Source organism: Medicago sativa, chromosome 6, assembly GCF_051527215.1.
Source record: "Medicago sativa cultivar Bolivia chromosome 6, Bolivia_mono, whole genome shotgun sequence".
NCBI lineage: Eukaryota > Viridiplantae > Streptophyta > Magnoliopsida > Fabales > Fabaceae > Medicago > Medicago sativa.
Genome location: NC_140754.1, coordinates 10445510 through 10471966, shown reverse-complemented (window position 1 = coordinate 10471966; position 26457 = coordinate 10445510). Strand labels below are relative to the sequence as shown.

General features: G+C 36.7%; 1 protein-coding gene, 1 long non-coding RNA gene and 1 pseudogene across 3 annotated transcripts; 2 read left to right on the top strand and 1 right to left on the bottom strand.

The window, feature by feature from the left end:
- Nucleotides 1-10148: 10148 nt before the first annotated feature.
- LOC146912737 (uncharacterized) lies at nucleotides 10149-10792 on the bottom strand. Its single transcript, XM_085720776.1, has one exon. It carries the CDS (start codon nucleotides 10790-10792, stop codon nucleotides 10199-10201), a length of 594 nt encoding a protein of 197 aa, XP_085576902.1. The 3' UTR covers nucleotides 10149-10198.
- A 2531-nt stretch (nucleotides 10793-13323) lies between these two features.
- Nucleotides 13324-25024, top strand: LOC146912735 (disease resistance protein RPV1-like; annotated as a pseudogene). The gene is made up of 6 exons (XR_015016864.1): nucleotides 13324-13703; nucleotides 14014-14509; nucleotides 18081-19185; nucleotides 19456-19731; nucleotides 20201-21015; nucleotides 24263-25024. The product of XR_015016864.1 is annotated as a disease resistance protein RPV1-like (transcript).
- On the top strand, nucleotides 21026-23483 carry LOC146912736 (uncharacterized). Its single transcript, XR_015016871.1, has 2 exons — nucleotides 21026-21941; nucleotides 22591-23483. It is a non-coding gene; the product is annotated as an uncharacterized LOC146912736 (long non-coding RNA).
- Nucleotides 25025-26457: the final 1433 nt, after the last annotated feature.

The following is a 26457-nucleotide window of genomic DNA, read 5'->3' as shown; positions in this document are numbered from 1 at the left end:
CCTCGCTGCTAAGAAAATCAAAGTTTACAGAAATGCGCTTCCGGACAGTGTAACACCCCGTTCTCCCAACAGCGTAATATTAGTTAATTTAATCAGAGTAACCACACAACGGAGTGTCACACTGCTAATCAAAATTTCATGAATAGGAAATATCTATTTATTTAAATACCAACATTTAAATTATCTTACAAACTGCAGCGGAATAATTCTTTAAAATATAAATTTAACCAAATTCAACATCAATAAAAATCTTGGCACAAAGGCCACAACATAATTCAACTTTATTCTAATAGCAAGTCCTTTCCAAAATATGTGATACATAAAAGAAATGAGAAGACACTCGCGACGATCCCCATCCTAATATGTATCAGAGCCCTAGACACTTGAGCCAATCAACCTACAAGCCATCATTACCTGCACATTACCCACGGTCGAGGCAACATATACGCAGAAGGGGTGAGAAACTTATCCAATAATAATAATATATAATTCATCGAATTAATGAAAACAACAACATATCACAACATGCATCATTAATAAAATATATAAATAAATACATAAGCAACAACATAATTAATTTCAGCAACAAGGTACAACAACAACAACAACAACATTATCCACAACGACACCGACAACTCGACAATGCTACAACGACAACAACGACTCAACAATGCTACGACAACAACAACGACTCAACAATGCTACGACAACAACAACTACTCAACAATGCTACGACAACAACAACTATGCATCATGCAGGTGGTACCAATCTACGCGCGTTGAATGCTAAGCATTCCAGGGCATAAGCCCCCAACAATTTGGATGGTTAAAGCATCCCAGGGCATAAGCCCCCAACAGGTGAATGATAAACATTCCAGGGCATAAGCCCCCAACGGGTTGAATGATGAACATTCCAGGGCATAAGCCCCCAACAGATGTGAGTATGCAAATGGACTCAACTTGTGTATATCAACATACAACTTCAACAGCGACTACAACAACAACATATGTGCCTAAAACAATTATGACACACTCCCCAACTTTGACATTAGATGATACAACAACGTCAACAACGGAATCAACAACATAACATATATTTATAAATCAATTACATTCAGCTCAAGTCTAAAACATCCCCCAAAAGCAATTAAGTTTTGATCAATAGAACATAAGTCAAATATCCATAAAACACCTCAACTAAAGCCCTAACACTTAAGTTTGAAGTTGGGAAACCAACCATAAGTTTTTGGACTAACTTGGGATTAGTTATGCTAAGTTTTCTTAAATTTTGCTAAAGACCCACTTGGACTATTTTTATCATAACTCAAAATCTACAAATCTTTTCCACTCCAAACCAAGGCCATTAGAAAGCTAACTCAATTATCTACAACTTTTATGTTTACACCGAAAGCTAATTCAAAACAGAAACGGGAGAAAAAGTGAGTGTTTTCCAGTTTTGACTGACAGGAAATCGGGGCCCGATTTCGGCAGTTCGGGGCCCGATTTTTGTCGAACCAAAGCTGAAAAATCAGCTCAGAATTCGGGGCCCGATTTTGGCAGTTCGGGGCCCGATTTTGGACATTCACAGCTTACGGGAAAGACCAGTTTTCACTCCAAAAACCCAATTTTTGATCCCCCAATCACCCAAAATGAATTAGAACAATGTTTACAGGTTTAGTATACATCATAGGGGTAAAACAACCTATATTCATACAATTAAACAACATGTTTTATCATAAATTATCATCTAACATAACCTCTCAAACCCTAAACTCAAGAACAACAATTTCATCAATTTTCAAATTATATATCAAGATTATTGAAAGGAATCCCACCCTTACCTTAATTCAGCAACACCAAACGACAAGCTACCGCAATCGATTCCTTCCTAGCTCTCTCTTTGCCTCTTCTAGGTTTTCTCTCCAAAAGCAGGTTTTTTTCTAATGTTTTCACGTGAAAATGTTTCTCTCCCTTTTTCTTTCTTTTTACTTCAAAAATATCTCTCTTTTCTTTTCTCACCCAACTCCCTTAATTTCTATTAATTTCCACTTAATTCCCATTAACCAAAAATAAATACTATTTCTATAATATTTCTATTTCTCATATTATTTCTATCAAATAATAACAACATTCATTTAAATAATACACAACCCCAATATTCATATAATAAAATTGCATCATAACATATTTCATATAAAAATCATATAAAACATATATTTCACATAAAATCATTTATATAGCAATTAAAGTCATATATAAAATATTCACACATCTACTAAAATATTAGAATAAAAATGGGGCGTTACAACTCTCCCCAACTTATAGAATTTCGTCCTCGAAATATTACCTCAAGTAAACAACTCAGGATAAGACTCCTGCATCTTACTCTCCAACTCCCAAGTAAGACTTTCACCAGCTGCTCCCCCCCAAACAACTCTCACTAGAGGTATCTCCTTGCCTCTCAACGTCTTCACCTTGCGATCATCAATCCTCAAAGGTAAAGTTTCTACCGTAAGGTTGTCTCTAACTTGCACATCATCTCTAGGAATGACATGTGAAGGATCCGCTACATACTTCCGAAGTTGCGACACATGAAACACATCATGCAAGTTCGAAAGATGTGGTGGCAAACCAACTCTATAAGCCACTGTGCCAATTCTCTCAGATATTTGATAAGGACCAATAAACTTCGGAGTCAACTTCTTGGACTTCAATGCACGACCCACACCGGTCATAGGAGTGACTCTCAAGAACACATGGTCACCCTCTTGAAACTCAAGGTCCTTCCTACGCTTGTCATGATAGCTCTTCTGTCGACTCTGCGACGCTTTCATATGCTCTCTTATCATCTTGACCTTTTCCGTAGTCTGCTGAACTATTTCAGGCCCCAACACAATACTTTCACCGGACTCAAACCAACATAAAGGAGTCCTACACCTTCGACCATATAAAGCTTCGAAAGGTGCCATACTAATACTCGAGTGGTAACTATTGTTGTACGTGAACTCTATCAATGGTAGGTGGCTGTCCCAAGCTCCACCTTGCTCAAGTACACACACCCTCAACAAGTCTTCTAATGATTGAATCGTTCTTTCTGACTGACCATCTGTTTGCGGATGATACGCTGAACTCAACTTCAACTGAGAGCCCAAAGCTTCTTGCAAGCTCTTCCAAAATCTCGAAGTGAACCTCGGATCCCTATCCGACACAATACTCGATGGGACACCATGCAACTTCACAATATTATGAATATAGATCTCCGCCAACTGAGTTACTGAATAGGTGATATTAATCGGAATGAAGTGTGCCGACTTCGTCAATCTATCGACAATAACCCAAATGGCATCATGCCCTCTTTGCGTGTTTGGTAAACTCGTCACAAAGTCCATGGAGATGCTATCCCATTTCCATTCCGGCACATCTAATGGTGTCAACAAACCAGCAGGCTTCTGATGTTCAACTTTCGATTTCTGACAAGTCAAACTTGCATAAACAAATTGTGCGACATCACGCTTCAATCCAGACCACCAAAACAGTTTCTTCAAGTCATGATACATCTTTGTAGCTCCCGGATGGATACTCAAGCTACTTCTGTGACTCTCTTCTAAAATCAACTTTTTCAATTCATCGTTATCAGGGATACAAATCCTGCCTCGGAATCTCAACACTCCTTGATCATCAACCTGAAAATCACCTTCTGCATTCTGATTACTAGCAACCATCAAGTCTACAAATTTCACATCAACCTCTTGGGCTTCTTTGATACTCTTCAAGAAATCATTATTAATTTTCAACATACCCAACTGCACACTCTGAGGTGCCAATTCACAAACAAGGCTTAAGTCTCTAAACTGTTCCAGCAATTCAAATTCTTTCACCATCATAGCCGACATGTGCAATGTTTTCCTACTCAAGGCATCTGCAACCACATTGGCTTTACCCGGATGATAATTCAAGCCAAAATCATAATCTTTTAACAACTCAAGCCACCTTCTCTGCCTCATATTCAACTCTTTTTGATCAAATAAATATTTCAGACTCTTATGATCACTAAACACTTCAAATCTGGAACCGTACAAATAGTGTCTCCAAATTTTCAACACAAAAACCACAGCAGCCAACTCTAAATCATGTGTAGGATAATTCTTCTCATGTATTCTCAATTGTCTTGAAGCATAAGCCACTACCTTGCCATCTTGCATAAGCACACCACCTAAGCCTAACTTGGACGCATCACAATATACAACAAAAGGTTTATCCGGCTCTGGTAAAATCAAAATTGGAGCCGTCGTCAATCTTCGCTTCAACTCATTGAAATTATTCTCACACTGAGCATCCCACATAAAAGCTTTACCTTTACAGGTCAACTGAGTCAATGGAAGTGCCAACTTCGAAAATCCTTCGATAAATCTTCTGTAATAACCAGCCAAACCAAGAAAACTTCTGATCTCCGTAACTGACTTAGGAGTCTCCCATTGCGATACCGCTTCTACTTTCGACGGGTCAACTGCAATACCACTACCAGAAATAATATGGCCAAGAAAACTTACTTCACTTAACCAGAACTCGCACTTTGATAGTTTTGCATACAATTTCTTTTCTTTCAGCACCTGTAAAACAATCTTCAAATGTTCTGCATGCTCTTCTTCAGTCTTAGAATAAATCAAAATATCGTCAATAAACACAACAACAAATTTATCTAGAAAAGCATGAAAAATTCTGTTCATATACTCCATGAACACTCTAGGCGCATTAGTAACACCGAAAGGCATCACTTTATATTCATAGTGTCCATACCGTGTCCTAAATGCCGTCTTTTGCATATCTTCATCCTTCACCTTAATCTGATGGTAACCTGACCTCAAATCAATTTTACTAAACACACGTGCACCCACTAGCTGATCCATCAAATCGTCAATTCTCGGAAGTGGATACCTATTCTTTATCGTCACTTTATTCAACTGACGGTAATCTATGCACAATCTCATGCTACCATCTTTCTTCTTCACCAACAATACCGGCGCTCCCCAAGGTGAGACACTCGGTCTTACAAACTTCTTATCAAGCAATTCTTCCAACTGCTTCTTCAATTCTACCAACTCGGAGGCTGACATACGGTAAGGAGCCATCGACACAGGCTTCGTACCCGGCACAAGATCGATCGAAAATTCAACCTCCCTTTCTGGTGGCACATCTGGAATCTCATCAGGGAAAACTTCAGGAAATTCATTCACAACGGGCAATTTATCAATTATCGACTGGTTCTCTACAGACAGATACGCCATCAAGGAAAACATCAAGTCTCCATCATGTTCTAACTGCTTCAGTTGCTTGGTAGATAAAAATTCTGCTCCACCCTCTTCTTCAGCAGAAGAAAAGTACACCGTCTTCCTAAAACAATTAATATGCACATGGTTGTATTCCAACCAGTTCATACCAAGAATCACATCCATACCCGTCAACGGCAAACATACCATATCAACTTCAAAATCCCTACCATACATGGATATAGGACAACTCTGACAAACGAGAGAAGTGATTACTGAACCCTTAGCTGGAGTTTCAACAACCATTTCCACAGGCATACTTGACATAACTAGACCCAACTTATTTGCACAATCAACAGCAATGAAACAATGTGTAGCACCAGTATCAATAATAGCAATTAAAGGAGTACCATTAAAGAAACAAGTACCTCTGATAAGTCGATCTTCATTAGCCGTTTGTGTACCGGTCAATGCAAACACTTTTCCACTAGTCTGAGTCTTCTTAGGATTCTTGCACTGAGAACTAATGTGACCCTCTTCATCACAATTGAAACAAACCATGTCACCGCGCTTGCACTCAGCCATCATATGTCCTTTCTTGCCACAACGATGACACTTCTTCTCATCCTGTTGAGTACATGCATTACTCTTGTGGCCTTTCTCACCACACTTGTAACAAACTATCTCAGCTTGAACATTTCTTCCTTTGGGTCTCCTTTCCTCAGGCATCCTCTGTTTGCCCTTGTCAGCAGGGGCACTGTAAGGCTTCGGACGACTCTGCTGTCCCTTACCCCTACGGTCACTCATCACCTTGTAGTGAGCTTTGGTATCATCTTCATAGATTCTGCATCTGCTCACCAAAGCAGAAAAGTCACGGATCTGCTGATAACCAATGGCTCGCTTAATATCAGCACGCAAACCATTCTCAAACTTTATGCACTTAGAAAATTCAGCATTGTCTCCAGTATAGTGTGGATAGAACTGAGCCAGCTCCACAAACTTGGCTGCATACTCTGTCACCGACATGTTTCCTTGCTTCAGCTCAAGGAACTCAATCTCTTTTCTTCCGCGAACATCCTCAGGGAAATATCTGTTTAGGAACTCTCTCCTAAACACGGCCCAAGTCACAGCTGCATCACCTTGCTCTAATTCAGGTAAGAGACTCACCCACCAGTCATCAGCTTCCTCAGCTAGCATGTGCGTACCAAAACGCACCTTCTGGTCATCAGTGCATTGCATAACCCTGAAAACTCTTTCAACCTCTTTGAGCCATGTCTGTGCTCCGTCAGGGTCGTACCTTCCTTTGAAAATAGGAGGATGATTCCTCAGAAAGGCCTCCAACATTCTTACATCAGCATTAACACCAGCACCAGCATTATGTTGTTGTCCTATAGCTTGGGCCACAGCTTCCAATGCAGCAGCCACCGCAGCATCGTTTCTTCCAGCCATTCTATTTCTCTTGTAACAGATAATATTCGCAGCCTCCAGCGCTCTAATCTACATAACAACAAAAATCAGCACAACTGAGACAATATAAATTGTCAAACAACTCTACATGGCTCGACACGACTCTACTAATTGGCCGGACGGACCGACCTGCTCTGATACCAATTGTAACACCCCGTTCTCCCAACAGCGTAATATTAGTTAATTTAATCAGAGTAACCACACAACGGAGTGTCACACTGCTAATCAAAATTTCATGAATAGGAAATATCTATTTATTTAAATACCAACATTTAAATTATCTTACAAACTGCAGCGGAATAATTCTTTAAAATATAAATTTAACCAAATTCAACATCAATAAAAATCTTGGCACAAAGGCCACAACATAATTCAACTTTATTCTAATAGCAAGTCCTTTCCAAAATATGTGATACATAAAAGAAATGAGAAGACACTCGCGACGATCCCCATCCTAATATGTATCAGAGCCCTAGACACTTGAGCCAATCAACCTACAAGCCATCATTACCTGCACATTACCCACGGTCGAGGCAACATATACGCAGAAGGGGTGAGAAACTTATCCAATAATAATAATATATAATTCATCGAATTAATGAAAACAACAACATATCACAACATGCATCATTAATAAAGTATATAAATAAATACATAAGCAACAACATAATTAATTTCAGCAACAAGGCACAACAACAACAACAACAACATTATCCACAACGACACCGACAACTCGACAATGCTACAACGACAACAACGACTCAACAATGCTACGACAACAACAACGACTCAACAATGCTACGACAACAACAACTATGCATCATGCAGGTGGTACCAATCTACGCGCGTTGAATGCTAAGCATTCCAGGGCATAAGCCCCCAACAATTTGGATGGTTAAAGCATCCCAGGGCATAAGCCCCCAACAGGTGAATGATAAACATTCCAGGGCATAAGCCCCCAACGGGTTGAATGATGAACATTCCAGGGCATAAGCCCCCAACAGATGTGAGTATGCAAATGGACTCAACTTGTGTATATCAACATACAACTTCAACAGCGACTACAACAACAACATATGTGCCTAAAACAATTATGACACACTCCCCAACTTTGACATTAGATGATACAACAACGTCAACAACGGAATCAACAACATAACATATATTTATAAATCAATTACATTCAGCTCAAGTCTAAAACATCCCCCAAAAGCAATTAAGTTTTGATCAATAGAACATAAGTCAAATATCCATAAAACACCTCAACTAAAGCCCTAACACTTAAGTTTGAAGTTGGGAAACCAACCATAAGTTTTTGGACTAACTTGGGATTAGTTATGCTAAGTTTTCTTAAATTTTGCTAAAGACCCACTTGGACTATTTTTATCATAACTCAAAATCTACAAATCTTTTCCACTCCAAACCAAGGCCATTAGAAAGCTAACTCAATTATCTACAACTTTTATGTTTACACCGAAAGCTAATTCAAAACAGAAACGGGCGAAAAAGTGAGTGTTTTCCAGTTTTGACTGACAGGAAATCGGGGCCCGATTTCGGCAGTTCGGGGCCCGATTTTTGTCGAACCAAAGCTGAAAAATCAGCTCAGAATTCGGGGCCCGATTTTGGCAGTTCGGGGCCCGATTTTGGACATTCACAGCTTACGGGAAAGACCAGTTTTCACTCCAAAAACCCAATTTTTGATCCCCCAATCACCCAAAATGAATTAGAACAATGTTTACAGGTTTAGTATACATCATAGGGGTAAAACAACCTATATTCATACAATTAAACAACATGTTTTATCATAAATTATCATCTAACATAACCTCTCAAACCCTAAACTCAAGAACAACAATTTCATCAATTTTCAAATTATATATCAAGATTATTGAAAGGAATCCCACCCTTACCTTAATTCAGCAACACCAAACGACAAGCTACCGCAATCGATTCCTTCCTAGCTCTCTCTTTGCCTCTTCTAGGTTTTCTCTCCAAAAGCAGGTTTTCTTCTAATGTTTTCACGTGAAAATGTTTCTCTCCCTTTTTCTTTCTTTTTACTTCAAAAATATCTCTCTTTTCTTTTCTCACCCAACTCCCTTAATTTCTATTAATTTCCACTTAATTCCCATTAACCAAAAATAAATACTATTTCTATAATATTTCTATTTCTCATATTATTTCTATCAAATAATAACAACATTCATTTAAATAATACACAACCCCAATATTCATATAATAAAATTGCATCATAACATATTTCATATAAAAATCATATAAAACATATATTTCACATAAAATCATTTATATAGCAATTAAAGTCATATATAAAATATTCACACATCTACTAAAATATTAGAATAAAAATGGGGCGTTACAGACAGCATAAATTGCTCGTAAGCGTACTTCTATTTTACACAATTTGTGGTTTTTCCAAATGCGTACATTCAAGCTCTTCTTGAGAAGTGGCAGATGTTTTTCAGAGACATTGGATCAAAAACTTGTTTGTTGTAGACAAAATTGTTTATACCACATCAGGTTTTTCAAAGATATTTGGCTTGCATATGAGTCATCACATGTTAGCAAATCTAGCTGCCAATTATTTGATTTGCAAAGAGTTCATTCACATGTCTCTGAGGTTAACACTTGACTCCTTACAATAAAAACTGCTTGGTCGGAAATCCCCAAGTCATGCACCTTCGTACAACAGTTCCTATTAATGAATTTTATTTTTCACTTACATTAAAAATAATTAATTTGAATATAGTCTAAATTTTTTTAATTGCCGAGCTAAACATTACTAAGATTTAAAAGATAAAAACAGAGGCATTTTATTATTGTCACATCTACTAAACATTACTTTATATAGAGATGTTCGTAACTTGTGCCCATACTTGCACAAGATTTTTTCTATTGGGAAATTAATATACAAAACAAAACTTTGAGGAGCAACCTTGATGAGAAGTTCTCTAAGGTAAAAAAACTGAAAATCATAGGGAGAAAATAAAGTTTATTCACTACAGATAGCAGATCAGTTATAGGCATTGCAACTGCTGCAAAACAAGTAAACGACCCCTCCCATTCCCATAAAAAAAAAGTGTGCGACAAAGAGAACAAAAGATTCTTCTGGTTCAGACCACAAAGTAGCAATTCATTGTCAACTTACAAAGGATGCACTGTATCATATTGTGTTGGTCGTTCGTATATTGAAGATAGTTACTCTTGTGGTATCAAATACATAAACAACATAAACAAATTCTTTTGTGATTTTTTAAAAATAATAGATAAAATTTCATGACATAATTATTAAAATAAAGGAAAAGCTTAAGCCATAACATTTGATATTTTGAAACATAATTGTGAAATACAAAACATACAAATGATAAAAAATAATCTGAAAATAGTAAAAAAATAAATAAATCCATACTACAAACTTCATTAAGAGATTACGTGGATGTCATCTTGACTTACCCCACGACCCAATCCTTCAGAAGCCTTCTGAGAATGTCCGTCCTTCTGTTATCTGTAAAGTCATCCATGGGCGCCACTTGAGGAGTGACCAAGCATTCATTTTCTTCATCACTACAAACAATTGGTTGATTCTTATATTGTGCATTAGAAGAGACACTTCTAACAAAACATTCATTATCATCACCACTACTAACAATAACATTCTTATCTTGTCCATGACACTCCTCCGCCTTTTCAGCAATCGGCTCATCATATATGAGATAAACTGTCGTCCTCTTCACAATGAAACTGTTCTCAAAAACAACAACAAACTCCACTTTATTTCCAGGTTCAATACTTAATAATACTCTCTGCCCCTCCTCGTCTTCAAAGGAGATTAATGTTTCTCTCTTATAGAGCTGAATGGTGGCCTTTGTGTTATTTTTTACCAACAAATTTGTGAGGCCATCTGATGTTATGTTATCCAGGGTTGAAGAATAGACAATGCTTATCTTTATTGTCTTCAACATACGCCCTTCCATTTGAGGGACTTTAAAAGGTACAGAAGAACCTTCACAATTGAAAGTTAAAAGAGTCTTCACCATACCCATTCTCATCCATATTCTGTAAAAGTGAAAATAGACTCAGTTTATTTGAAAGATATATTAATGTCACTCAACAATAAGAGATATAATTTTTCGTCATAAAAATTGATTATCCCTCATAAAAATTTATTTCTATTAAAAATTGATTTCTATTAAACTCCATGTTCTCAGTAGTCCATTTTCGGTCTGTTTGAAGTTCTGCCTTTATTGCGGTTCGCCCCTAATCGCCTAAATTGCGGCCTTTGATTTGCCGTTATTGCAGTCTCCAGGTGGTGGATTTATTCTCACATCGGATAGATATGACTCTTCAGACGAGTTTATAAAGAGGAGGCACTCCGCACCTTACAAGCCGGGTAAGGATGAGTTAGGCCCTCAATTTCAACACGGTCGTCATAAATTTACCCTGAGGTGGACTTTTGGACGCGACAAAGTTAGTTTTTTTTTTTTTTCATTTCATATGTGTACATTTGAACTCATTGTTTCTGTCGCATTATATTTTTTAGAGGGTGGTGCAGGAAATTTGGCTTGCATATGAAACTTGGTTAGTTATGTTATGTGGCAGTGCATAAATAGGCTAACTTCTCATTCAACAACATTCTTGTGTATAATGGTTGGCTAGTTAGATTTAATTGAGTATGATGTGCTACAATATTCTTGTGTATAATGGTTGGCAAATTATTTCATTGTAGTGCTTTCAACAATTGTCAAGAAATCTCAGTTTGCACTGATTTGGCCATACTACTATTTATATCATGAGGGAATGAAAATTCAATGGATCCTATTGTTTAATGGGAAGAAATAATGATTTATGAAGAGGAGGCAATTTGTAGCAACCATCAACAAAGGTATTTCTTGATGAAACAAAATTCTGCGGCGGTTTTAACCATTTGGTGCCACTTTGTATTGATTTGGAATCAGCTATTAGAGTACATATTATGCTGGAATGTTGTTGGCTATATGGATAGATTGGTTTTCCTCGATCTCTGCAATTTTTTTTGCATTAATGATGTGCATTTGGTGGAACATCATATTGGTGTGCTAACGGTAGTTTTGAAATATTGATGCTTGGTTATGCTAGCTTGGTAACAAATGTATAATGAGGAGTGAGGTATTCTGTTCGGAGTCTTGAAATTTGTTAAGAGTCTCAGATTAGATAAAACTAGTAGGATCATGTGTAAAATTTTTTTTTATTAAGTTCATTTTTTTTAATTAAACCAAACCAAAATATGATATATATTAGTGGATCCTATTTTTAAATTACGTGGATAAAAAGTGTTCTAATATTTTATTTATCTCCGTTTTTATAACTTTTTTCTCTTTTAAATCAGACGGTCTTCTATTTATGTCTATTTCTCTATTCTTTTATTGTAAAACTTTTAGGATGAGTTAGGTTTTGATGCTCACTTAAAAAAAATACTTACGAATATACTTAGAGATCATCTATGAAAGAAATCTTGATGACAACGAGTTAAATTCACGTTTGTGAGATATGATCGTTGGTATCTATTTCTCTATTTGAAATATATAAAAAAAACGTAAATTTAGTTGATCAGCTCTTATGATGACTTTAAGTTGAAAAAAACGCAAATTTAGTTGAAAAAGCTTCACACATAATACTCTCTCCGGTCTTATTTAAAAGAAATGATTTGACTTTTTAGATTCACTGAATAATTAATGTATCTGGTCTATATTCTAAATTCTAAACTGAGTACAGTTAAAACTCTATAAATTAATAATGTCAGGACCGGAGAAATTTATTAATTTAGAGAGTTATTAATTTATCGATAAATTAATAATTATTAATTTAAAGAGTTTTTAAGTAATTATACTGTACATACCAAACAAAAAGACAAATTAGTCTATGCCTCTTAGAATTACGTTGCAGCGAAACTTGTGACTCAACGTAAATTAGTAACTACTGTGTTCATATGCATTGGAAATCAATAATGACTTTTGAAGTACAGTAAATGTAAACAAGAGGAACAAATGTGTTCAATGTATTCTTAATATATTTTTTTTTCAGTTTCTATGAATTATTAAATTATGATTTTCTTGGGACTGAAAATTATAAAGGGATCTCCCGAAAAATTATTATCTTATTATTTTATCGAGTTTTTCAATTTTTTACATTGGTCCAAGTCGGGACCGGACAAATTTATTATTTTAGAGAGTTTATTAATTTACCGAGCATTAAATTAAAGAGTTTCTACTGTTATTCTATAAATCTAAAAAGTCAATTGTTCCTTGTATACATGACCGAAGGCAGCAAGATATTACCCGTGTTCCGCGCACCTTCGATTAATCAAATCCCTTTGTGTTCAATTCATGCATCCATATGTGGACAGATCAAAATAATCAATCTGATTTATCTGATTTATTTATTTATTTTTTTAGTGGCACTACTTACTCCACCCAGACGCGGACAGATTAGAATAATCTGCTTGCCCTTAATCTCATTTCTATCAACACCCCCTCATACACTTTGAGTGTTGTTAGCATTTAGAAAACATAAATACATTTGATTCCACAGGAACAGTAAAACAGAACAATATACTTTGGCTGTTGTAGGCAGACAAGAGAGTTTTGATCTTAAGCTATCTTGGCATAGTTATGGAAGATCAAGTGAGTAGAGCTTCTCTTCGAACTGTGGCTGAGAGGATTATATCAGTCACCAAGGCTCAAGAGTTTAATTCCAGGGTTGAAAAGAACTTAAAAAATTTGGTTCCTTTGGTTGAAGAAATCAAACATTACAACAATTTGTCGGATCGACCAAGAGAAGAGACAGAGAGGTTGGAGCATTACATGAGAGAGGTTCGACAGCTTGTACGAAAAAGTGCAAAACTTAATCCATGGAACTTTCTTTCTTACCAAAATTACCAAACCAAGCTTAAGAAGAAGGAGGATGAACTTAAGAAAGGTAGAGAATATCCCAAGTGCCATAAAATTATCACGATTTTCATATTTATAATCAGTATATTTATTATAGTATTTATTGCATAATTTTCTGATTTATTAGATTTTTATATTTATACTATATGCGTTTGACACTTTTAATTTCTTTGCACCAAAGGTTCTAGATCTTCTAGAAGAGTTTTATTGATTTATGCGTAGCAATGATTTGTCACCTTATATCTATGCATATCTTCTAGAAGACGTCATAGTTTTTAAGTGAATATATATAGAGTATTTAACCTTATTGAAGCATCAAATTGATTTTTCTTCTATAGTTGTAGACGATATGTGGAAAGACAGTATGAGCAAAGGATTACTAAGGAGCTATGACGTGTTCTTAAGTTTTAGAGGGGAAGACACGCGTGCTTCATTCATTTCACATCTATATGCTTCTCTTCAAAATGCTGGAATTATTGTTTTTAGGGACGATGATTCACTTCAGAGAGGAGATCACATTTCAACATCACTAATGCGAGCAATCCGAGAGTCTCAAATTTCTGTTATTGTTTTCTCAAGAAACTATGCGGATTCACAATGGTGTTTGGATGAATTGGTGAAAATAATGGATTGTCGGAGAACCGTAGGACAAATAGTGCTGCCTGTGTTCTACGATGTTGATCCCTCCGAGGTACGTCACCAAACCGGCGAGTTTGGAAAAGCATTTCAAAGTCTCTTGAACAGAATTTCGAATAGGAAAGACGCTTCCTTGAAATGGAGAGATGTGCTCCATGAGGTTGCCGGCCTTGCTGCCATCGTAGTTCTAAATTCCAGGTAATTAATTCAACCATTAAAGTGCTTCTAAATTGGAGATGTTAAACCAATCGGTAGGTAAACAGGCACCAAAGCGGGTATCAAAGTGTGGCACAATGAGGAGTATGGGGAGTTGGAAGAGATAGTGAGGTTGTTGGTGGAGGAGATTGACGAGTTAGATAGGAAAGGAGAAGAGCTTGGTTTGACGGAGCCGGAAGTCCAAGGTCGTAAGGCAAAGTTTGTGGAGATTTGGAGACTTTTGAAGGCTAGAGATGCGATGGTGGCGCAAAGATCTAGGATTAAGTGGCTAAAGGAGGGGGATGAAAACTCCAAATTTTTTCACAAATGTGTCAAGGCGCGAAGTAGTAAGAATGCCATCCGTGCTCTCAAGGTGGGTGAAGGGTGGGTTCAATCTCCTACGGAGGTTAGACGGGAGGTGGTGGATTTCTTCACAAGGCATACGACAACTAGTGATGAGGTGCGGCCAAGGATTGATGGTGTTCCCTTTGAGAGATTGTCGGAGGAGCAAAACGAGTTGTTGGTGGTTCCTTTTGACTTATGTGAGATTGAGGAGGTTGTGATGGAATGCGACGGCGATAAGAGCCCGGGGCTGGACGGCTTTAATTTTGCTTTTGTCAAAGAGTTTTGGTATTTATTGAAGAATGAAATTAGAATCATGTTTGATCAATTTCATGCTAATGAGGTATTGCCAAAAAGCTTGTTGGCTTATTTTGTGGCTTTAATTCCAAAGATTCACTCACCTTTGGAACTCAAAGATTTTAGACCAATTTCCTTGCTTGGATGCTTGTATAAAATCCTTTCAAAGGTTCTAGTAAGAAGGTTGGCTAAAGTGATGGACTCAATCATTTCAAATTCCCAATCGGCTTTTATTAAGGGTAGAAACTTGGTGGATGGAGTGTTGGTGGTTAATGAATTGGTGGATTTCGCAAGGAGAGCTAAGAAGGAGTGTTTAATTCTTAAGGTAGACTTCGAAAAAGCATATGACTCGGTGGAGTGGTGTTTTTTGGAGTATATGTTGGGGAGATTAGGCTTTTGTGCGAAATGGGTGAGGTGGATGAAGGGGTGTGTTTGTGGGGGGAGTATGTCAATTCTTGTGAATGGGAGTCCGACGGAGGAGATCAATATTAAAAGGGGGCTAAAGCAAGGAGACCCACTTGCTCCTTTTTTGTTCCTTGTGGTAGCGGAAGGCTTTAGCGGTTTGATGAGAAATGCGGTAAACTTGAATTTATTCGAAGGTTTTCGATTTAAGAGGGATGGTATGGTACTATCGCATCTCCAATATGCGGATGACACTACTTGTATAGGGAAGCCTACGGTGGAGAATCTTTGGACCTTGAAAGCTTTGTTGAGGGGTTTCGAAATGGCTTCCGGTTTGAAGGCTTACCGGTGGGAGCAAATCCGGGTAGAGCTTTGACTTGGCAACCGCTTTTGGATCTATTATCCCGTAGACTTAATAATTGGGGAAATAAATTCATTAGCCTTGGAGGAAGGATTGTGCTTCTAAATTCGGTGTTGAATTCTATTCCGATATTTTATCTTTCTTTTTTGAAGATTCCGGTAAAGGTGTGGAGGAGGATAGTGAGAATTCAACCGGAGTTTCTTTGGGGTGGTGTGGAGGGTGGGAGGAAGGTTAATTGGGTGAAATGGAGTTTAGTGTGTAAACCGTAAAAGGATGGTGGGTTAGGGGTGAGGGACATTAGAGCGGTTAATTTTAGCTTACTAGCAAAGTGGCGTTGGAGGCTAATCCAAGAAGGTAGTGCCTTGTGGAAGGAGGTTTTGGTAGAAAAATACGGGAGAGGGATACTTGGTGTCTTAGAGAGGGAGGAGTATGTTTGGCCTTCGCATGTTTCAATGTGGTGGAGAGACATTGTCAGTATGGATGAAGCAAACTGGTTCAACTCAGAATTGATTAGAAAGCTAGGGAATGCTGATACTACTAGTTTCTGGGAGGTGGTGTGGAGGGGTGAGGTCGCTTTCCGTCACAAGTATCCTCGGCTTTTTTCTCTTTCAAACCAAAAGGAGGCTAAAATAGGTGAGCTCGAAGATGACACTTATCCGGATAGTCATTGGCTGTTTTCGTGGAGGCGGCCTTTGTTTGTGTGGGAGGAAACCTTGGTTCAGGAGCTTTTGGAGGATTTGGTAGGTTTTACACGGACACAAGAGGAGGATGCATGGCGGTGGAGGTTGGATGAGGAGGGCTGTTTTACGGTCAAATCAATGTACAAGAAGTTGGAGGGATTGTTGCTTGAGGAGCGAACAGTTACGGATGACCAACGGAGGGTGTTTTCAAATCTTTGGAAGAGTAAGGCACCTTCCAAAGTGGTGGCCTTCTCGTGGAAGTTACTCCATGTTAGGATTCCAACGAAGGAGAACATATCTTATAGGCACGTGTTACCTACCGAGGCTTCCTTGAATTGTGTGTTGTGTGATGGGAATGTTGAATCGACAAAGCACTTAATTCTCCACTGTGAGTTTGCTACAGGGGTGTGGGAGGGTTTGTTTGGTTGGCTGGGTTTTAATTTTCTGTCACCTCCCAATCCCTTCATTCATTGGGAATGTTGGCATGGTAGTGCAAGCAACAAGAAAATTCGAAATGGTTACCGGTTAATTTGGCATGCGGCAGTTTGGAGTATTTGGAGGGCAAGAAATGACCGTATCTTTAACAACATTAATTGTAACGTGGAGGAGATGGTGGAAGCAATCAAGGTTCTGTCGTAGAGATGGACTTTGAGTCGCGTCAAGGGGCCGGCTTGTTTGTTTTATGAATGGTGCTGGAATCCAAAACAGTGCCTTTTACGTTAGGTTTCCGGTGTAGGTGTTTTTTGGAGTTTTGAGGCTGGGGTATGCCTGTTTTTCTGCTACTATCTGTGTCAGGTTAGCAGGCCTTGGTATATGGCAGCCTCAGGTCCGGGACAGCAGCGGCTGGGGCGTTTTTTTCCTTGCTTTTTTCGTTTTTTCTGTCTGGTGTTTGCTTGCTGGTTGGCTGTTTTTTGGTTCTGGTCTTCTGGTATATCAGAGACTCAGTTTGTATTGTGCCGTTTGCGTGTTGTTGTGCTGCTTACACACTCGCGTCGTAATAAAATTTTCTGATTCTAAAAAAAAAAAACAGGCACCAATGGTTATTTTTTTAATTGCGTAAGATAGTAGTTAGTTGTTAGGTTACTATTTTTCTTCTTTGTTCAGGTATCAACCCAAGCTCTTCTAAAAAATTTAACTCTTAGCTCAAACAAGTTGACCTTCCCATCCCCTCAACGGTTGAATTGATTGGAATTACTCGGTTCACGTTCTGGTTGATATAAATGTATAATCATTACTTAGATATTATTAATTAAGTTCCGATCAAATTCTAAACTACAAGGGGCCCTTTTCCCTAGGTATCGCAGTGGAATTTATTTAAAGTGTGCAATTTATTAAGATGTTAAATAAATTAAAGTAGCGTTGCCAATGCAAATTGTATTTCAATATTACAATCAAATTCTTGAAATAGATTTTTACAATATTCAGAATTACTTATTTCTTCCTTTTAAATTATATTTATATGTTCAACTTTTCTTCGGCCTATTTTTTGTAGGAATGAAAGTGATGCAATCAAAGATATTGTTGAAAAAATTACATGTTTTCTTGACAAGACAGACATGTTCATTGCTGATAATCAAGTGGGAGTCGAATCTCGAGTGCAAGATGTGATTCAATGCCTAGACCTCGAACGATCAAATGACGTTCTACTACTAGGAATGTGGGGTATGGGAGGTATTGGTAAAACTACCTTAGCCAAAGCTATTTACAACAAAATTGGTCGCAATTTTGATGGTAGGAGTTTCCTTGCAAATATTAGGGAAGTTTGGGAGCAACCCACTGGACAAGTGGCTTTACAAGAGCAACTTCTATCTGATACCCTCAAAGGCATGACAACCAAGATTAACAATTGATTCAGGGAAAAGTACACTAAAGGATAGACTTTATCATAAGAGAGTACTTATTATACTTGATGATGTGGATGAGTTGGAGCAGCTGGATGCTTTGTGTGGAAGTCGTAATTGGTTTGGTTCAGGGAGTAGAATAATTATCACTACAAGAAACATGGACTTACTTAGAGGGAATAGAGTTGACAAAGTATATTCAAACAAAGAAATGGATGAAAGCGAATCATCTGAGCTCTTTAATTGGCATGCATTCAAGCAAGTGAGTCCTAGAGAAGAATTTGCTGAAATTTCCAAAAATGTCGTAATGTACTCTGGGGGGTTGCCGCTAGCTCTAGAAGTTCTTGGGCGCTATTTGTTTGAGAGGGAGGTAACAGAATGGAATTTTGTATTGGAAAAACTAAAAGGAATTCCCAATGACAAAGTACAAAAGAAGTTATAAAAATAAGCTATGATGGTTTAGACGATGATTACCAGAAAGAAATATTTCTCGACATAGCTTGTTTCTTTATTGGGATGGATCGAAATGATGTTATACATATATTAAATGGCTGCGGATGTTTTGCAGAAGATGGAATAAGGGTTCTTGTTGAGCGAAGCTTGGTAACTATTGATTATAAAAACAAGCTTAGAATGCATGATTTGTTGCGGGATATGGGGAGAGAAATCATTTGTGATAAACCACGGAAAGAGCCAGAGGAGCGTAGCAGGTTGTGGTTTCATGAGGATGTTGATGGTGTATTAGCAGGACAAGTTGTAAGAATTTCATATACCTTTGTTTATTCTTGATTTAGAATGTCTATAGCTTAAAGAAGAAAAACTAACAAAATAAGTCTGTTTTTAACATTCATAATAAGATTTGTTGACTATCACAAGAACATAAAAAAATTTGTTGTGTACCATTTTGTGCTTCACGGTTTATGATTTCTCACAAGGAAGCTTATAGATAGGTTAAATTACAAGTTTTTCTGGCCTTGTATCTATAAATTTTGCATGTTTTAAATTCTGGTCGGCTCTATTGGATAGGCAACAAAAGCTGTTGAGGGATTGTCTTTGAAGTTGCCAAGAGATAGTGCAAAATGTTATAGTACTAAAGCATTTGAGAAGATGACAAAACTCAGATTGCTTCAACTCGCTGGTGTACAACTTGATGGCGGTTTTGAATATCTTTCAAGAAATCTGAGATGGCTTTCTTGGAATGGATTTCCTTTATCATGCATTCCTACAAACTTTTATCAAGGAAATTTAGTTTCCATTGTGTTAGAAAACAGCAATATCAAAGTTGTGTGGAAAGAGACTCAGGTATTGATTTTGATTTTAGTTTTTCACATGTTATGAATTATTTTCATTTTCATATTTATGGATGAAATCTAAACAAATAGTCTCGAATTGTAATTCTAATTTAAATCAATCTAACTGTGCAAGAGCTTTGAATGTAGTTGAAAAAAAGGAAAGAAAGTACCTCCATCTTGACTATTTGATTAAAAAGGCTAACATTTTATATATTTGAACTATCAACAAAATCTTTAGACATTGGTTTTCATAATTTCTATGACAGTATTATTTACGAAAATGTCTCCTTGTTATGAATTTTTTTTCCAAAATAATACTAAACCAATGTATATTGTTGGTACTAGAAATAAATAGAGACAAATAAAATGTAAATATATTACTTTCAACGTTTAAGGTTAGTGATACATAGTAGTTGCATTCGTTTATTATTTGAAAGCGTCTTCCCTATATTTTCTCTTTAATGTTTATGTTGTTGCAGAGGATGGAGAAGTTGAAAATTCTTAATCTTAGTCACTGTCATCATCTAACACAAACCCCTGACTTTTCAAACTTGCCTAATCTTGAAAAGCTAGTACTCATAGATTGTCCAAGTCTTTCTGAGATTTCTTCTAGCATTGGACATCTCAATAAAATTCATATGATAAATTTGGAAGATTGCATTGGCCTATGTAACCTCCCAAGAAGCATATATAAGTTGAAATCTTTGAAAACTCTCATTCTATCTGGTTGTTTAAAGATTGACAAGTTGGAGGAGGACTTGGAACAAATGGAATCCTTAACCACCCTGCTTGCAGATAACACTGCAATAACAAGAGTGCCATTTTCAGTAGTAAAATCAAAAGTATTGGATATATCTCTTTGTGTGGTTACGAAGGATTCTCACGCGATGTATTTCCATCTATCATTTGGTCTTGGATGTCACCAATAAGTACTCTTTCATCCCCGTTTCAAACATCTGCTGCCACATCATCTCTTGTTTCTTTAGATATACCACATAGTAGCTCTCAGGAACTATCATCAATTTCCAACCACCTTTCAAGGCTTCGAAGCCTATGGGTAGAGTGTGGCTCAGAACATCAACTTTCTAAAGATGCAAAAGTCATTTTGGATGCTTTATATGCCACACTTTCGAAGGAATTGGAATCAACTTCAGCAACTATGAAGACTTCTGCATCAGTTCAATGCTGCAGTCAATTGCACGTTCCCGGATCAAAAGATTACTTAAAGTCCCTTCTAATACAAATGGGAATGAATTGCAAAGTCACCAATAATCTAAAAGAAAACATTTTACAGGTTTGTCTGTTTGTCTGTTTCTCTTATTAGAGATACATAGTTTAGTTACAAGGAGTACTAGTCCTATTAGTATATATAGGTGTAACCTCCACATAAGTGGGTTAACTTTCTCATTGTGTAAAATTCATTTTTCCATCAATACAAAGAGTTGATTAAGCTTTTCTCTCCTTCATCCATGGATACCATGTTTCCTAACATGGTATCAGAGCAAATTTGGTATCCTCCTTGAAGGACTTTCCGCTGCATTTTCTCGAGAAAATCTAAATTTTCTCATCTTCAATTTCTTTCCATTCATAACTGTTTTTTTTTGTTCCTCTTGCGTTTTCTACAGAATATTCTTCTTCAAATTTTGTTCGTTTTCTTGATTTGCTTGATAGATTCATTTCTAACTGCATCTCAATTTCTCTTGCCTCATCTTCCTTGTTCGTTCATACTTCTCAGTTTACGATTCGTCGCAATTTCATTTTGTTCAAATTTTAGGGTTCTCGTGTTACGATTGCAATTCTATCGCATTTCCATCAGTTGAATCCTCCATTTCTGGTTCCTATCTCTTTTCAATTCTACAGTTTGCGATTCCAATCTTCCTCTTGTGTTTCGTTTTTTTTAATGTGCCATGGAAATTGTGTTACGAATTGGTTCTTGTTATTTGTCACTATTGTGATCACAAGGTGTTTGTAAAAAAGTCTCAGTTGAAAAACAAAATAATGATTCAAGTTGACCTTGAAATCTTGTTCTGGATCTTGTTTTTGGTTCAATTGATCGAAATTGATTGATTTGTATCAGAATTTCATTACCGTCTTCGATGTTGCTATGTGCTTAGAGTTTGACGGCATTGACGATTGGTGTGGGTGAGATTGCAGTTTCTGTGATTCTATTTTGAAGCGATTGGCGCCAAGAAGCGCAGATTTGGTGCTCTATTCTTACAGGTTCTTGATTTCTTTTCTTCAAGCTTGATTCTTAATCAGTTATCCAATTTGGTTTGTGCGGTTAAGACGCTCCAATTTCAGTTTGAGATTTTGTTCCGAGGTTGATACTTTCAGTTTTAGACTTGACTGATAATTGATAGTTAGTGTTCTTGTATGATGATGATTGGAGATAATTTTGGTTTGGATTTCTTTGTTGATATGTATGGTTTTGTTACTACAAAAGAGTTATTCCCAATTTGAAGAAATATACAAATCCATATCCTTATACTTCGGTTCAAATGAATCGGAACTCAAGCCAATGCAATGCTTATGGTTAGTTTGTGATAAGTTTGAAAGTACAAGGCTTGCTCCTACTGGTTTGTTGGTATTACTACTTGGGAGATGTATTCAAGTCATTACTTTCAATGCACTGTTACAAATTGAAATGTTTAAAGTTGGCTATTGTGAAGACAGAGTTGGGTTCTTAGCTGGAAGCTTTTGATTGTTGCTGCCCCTCATCAGTTGGTACTTGTTATTGGCAGTTTGAGTGTTCTTTGACCTCTTGTTGGTAGTTCCATGAAGCTGGGCAATGCATGATAGCTTCTACTCTAGTATTTGGTGCTTCGGTTTTACCCTTTATGGAGACTTAGTTGTGTGCATTTGTCTTAAGCTTGCTGCAGGTGCACTTTTGTAGATTGCAGACAGTTTTTGGTTTATTCCATTCTTTGGTTGCTGTTGGTTGGAGCATATAGGTTGAAGCATTGCAGCTCATGGTGCCTTGGTATTTGGTTTATCATGTTGCATTATCTGATTGGTTTTTCTTTGGAGTTTTTGGTTTAGCTTCATTATTGGAAGCATTGAATTTGGCCTATGGTTTGAGTGCATCCACATGGATTGGTTTTCTATGGTTTGAAGACACATTTCATGAGTACGCATCTCCATTGGCTCATTGTTATTTTGTTGTTGTTGACATGCCCTGTGGTTTCTCGGTTGCATTTGGTTTTTCCTTGTCTCGGCTCGGCATCGGAGGGCATCACTTTTATCTTTGGAACCTTGGTCTTGTATATGACCTCCTTCCATTGTAGACTATGGCCCTTCCTTGCACTTCTTTTTTGGATATCATCATTGATTTTGGATATCCTTGTTCTTCTTGTCTTGTGCTTCTATCTTGAGTTCTTGAGAACTCTTGATGGTTAAGCGTTGTGCCTTAATTGGCTTTGTTGATATTGGCTTCTACCGGATGGTGGTTAAGCGTTGCTTTGATGCTCCTTCCTTCAATTGGTTCAACCTTGAGTTGTGGTTGCTTCTTGTTGGATGAACACTTGTTTGATATTTTTTTTAGCCGATGTATTTCCGGCATCTTTCCTTGTATTTTCTCACTTCAAGTTGGAAGTGTTTTGAACACCTTCCAACTTGAGGGGGACTATTAGAGATACATAGTTTAGTTACAAGGAGTACTAGTCCTATTAGTATATATAGGTGTAACCTCCCCATAAGTGGGTTAACTTTCTCATTGTGTAATATTCATTTTTCCATCAATACAAAGAGTTGATTAAGCTTTTCTCTCCTTCATCCATGGATACCATGTTTCCTAACATCTCTCTTATGGTAGTTGCTTATTCCCTAAGTATTCACGGCCTCATTGTTTTGGTAGTTTAATTATTTTTCATATTATTACATTTCGATTCTTTCTTGTAAGCCAGTAATAATTGTTAAATAATTACATCTAACGTAAATGTAGTGTATATTATTATTTGCTACTGTAAATTATTTAGAAATTAAAATAGCAGAATCCTAAACATAGAAAAAAGGGCAGTCTGGTGCACAAACCTCCCACATATGCAGGGTCCGAGAAGGGGTTCCACCATTTTGTGTATTGTATGTATTGTACGGAGCCTTACCCTGTTTCTACACAAGAGGTTGTTCCAAGGACATGAGTCTGTGACCTTTCACTCACATGACAAAAACTTTATCGTTGCGCCAAGGCTCCGCATTAGAATAATCGTAAACATATATTTCAAAATTATTTGCAAGCACTCACACACTGCACACTTTATTGAGTGGTACAATATGTTATTGTCATGCCATAAATATCAAAAGAAAATAAGAAACCCTCACTTTATTCTTAACCTTATTGTATCAATTTGTATGGTACTTTAAGCTGGAATGGCAGACTGTTTTAAGAAACCAATTTTTTTTTTCTTTCATGCAAAACTCTTAAAAAAATTTAAAAACAAATATGATTAGTTAGTTATCTTCTGAAGTAAAATTATATCTTTAACTGTTGAGTAACATATTAATACATTGTTTTAAAAAAATTGAGCTTGCTATCACTTTTACAGAAGATGGATGAGAACGGTTGTGGCAAAGATTCTTCTGTAACTTTCAATTGTGAAGGTTCTTCTGTAACTTTTGAAGTCCCTCAAATGGAAGGGCGTATATTGAAGACGATAATGATATGCATTGTCTATTCTTCAACCCCGGATAACATAGCATCTGATGGCCTCATAAACTTGTTGGTAAAAAATTACAGAAAGGCCACCATTCAGCTCTATAAGAGAGATGCGTTAATTTCCTTTGAAGACGAGGAAGGGCAGAGAGTAGTGTCAAGTATTGAACCTGGAAACAAAGTGGATTTTGTTGTGATTTTTGAGAACGGTTTCGTTGTGAAGAGGACAACAGTTTATCTCATATATGATGAACGAATTGCTGAAAAAGTGGAGGAGTGTCATGCACAAGATAAGAATGTTATTGTTAGTAGTGGTGATGATAATGAATGTTTTGTTAGAAGTGTCTCTTCTAATGCACAATATAAGAATCAACCAATTGTTTGTAGTGATGAAGAAAATGAATGCTTTGTCAGAAAAGTCTCTCCTCAAGTGGCGCCCGAGGATGACTTAACACATAACAGAAGGAAGAAAATTCTCAAAAGGAGATGGAAGACAAAAAAACAATGGTGTTGGGTAAGTATTGGTGCTGCTAGTTGTGCAGTCTGCAATCTGACTTCTTTCATTTTTCTTTTGCGAGGCTTTAGAAATTTCGTATGTATTCATTGGTTATATCATTGTAAAATCATCACTATATAAAGAAGTTTTAAACATTCATTACCAGTGTACATAAAAGTTAAACATTCATTACCAGTGTACATAAAAGGTATGCAAAAAAAAATTCTGAATGAGAAGTATAACCTAGTTTTCTCATTGTAAAATCATCCCTTAAGCATAAAAGTTAAACATTCATTACCAGTGTACATAAAAGGTATGCAAAAAAAAATTCTGAATGAGAAGTATAACCTAGTTTTCTCATTGTAAAATCATCCCTTAAGAAAAGTTTGAACATTCACTTTTTGCCAATGTTTTAAAAACTAGACCAAAACGGATAGTTTATTCGACTTCTTCGTCTGAAGCATTTGGTTTGTTAAATATCTTATTAAAGGATAGTTTCAACTAACCTTCAGTTAGTTCAAATCTCCCAATTAGTCTCATGTAGTTAATAGCTGTTTTGTCTGTCGAGGCATCTACCCTACAGTTTGATTTGTGCCACTACTATGGTCTCATTTGTGTCGCAAAATCAGCGTAATTTTTCATAAAAGTGTGTTCATTGTCACAAACAGGTTCAGCATATGTATTTATACAGTTCGAATTATATAATTCGAACATATATTTTAGGCATCTGGATTATATAATCTAAAATGTGACAACATATAGCGTATAAGTGTATTTAGAAGCTGGTTTGATGGGGTTTGAAACAGTTCAAATTATATAATCATAACTATTAATATTGTTTTCAGATTCTATTTTCTGAACCGTTTTGAAACAAGAATTGGAAGAACAATGGTAATTTGAAGGTGTTTTCTGAGTTGTTAGAGGATTCAGATGATATAATCCGAAATAATATAGAAATGTTTCAGATTATATAATCCAAACAGGAGCGAAATGGAGATTTTGGAGGACGAGTGAGAGATCAGTAGAGTGATTTTTTTTTTTTTTTTTATCAAATACTTATATAGTCCCAATCCCAAAACACACGTGTACGTGCAATGAGTACAATATCAGAAACTAGAATTTAGCCTTTTTAAGTGATGTCTTGAGAATGATCTTAAGAGGAGTATTTATAGTCTTTCGTGGACTTTTATTTCCGTGACTTAACCTCCAAACAACTTGGGTCCTAAGGCGTGTTCAGAGCGTTTAGATGTTTGTAGAAGCCTTTTGAGGTGACGCCCTTCGGAGGGAAAGCCTAGGGCCGTTTGGGCCCTTCTTGAGGGTGATGTGCCCTTAATTCTATATTGACGGTCCACAACTTTCTAAACACGCGTCTTGGGATAAGGTGGAGTGATTAATTGTGAAGTTGATAGTCCAACACACTCATAAATGCATGTGATTTAATTATTTCAAAAATAAATATTATTTAAATGTATGTGATTTAATTATTTCAAAAATAAATGTTATTTAATTCTTTTTTATATTTTTTATTTATTTATACTTGTATGCTTAAATGAATATTATTTAAATCCGTGACCAATTAATTGTATCTCCAC

Excerpts from the sequence above, each read along its gene's own strand:
- LOC146912737 (XM_085720776.1), bottom strand. The coding sequence starts at position 10,792 with ATGGGTATGGTGAAGACTCTTTTAACTTTCAATTGTGAAGGTTCTTCT.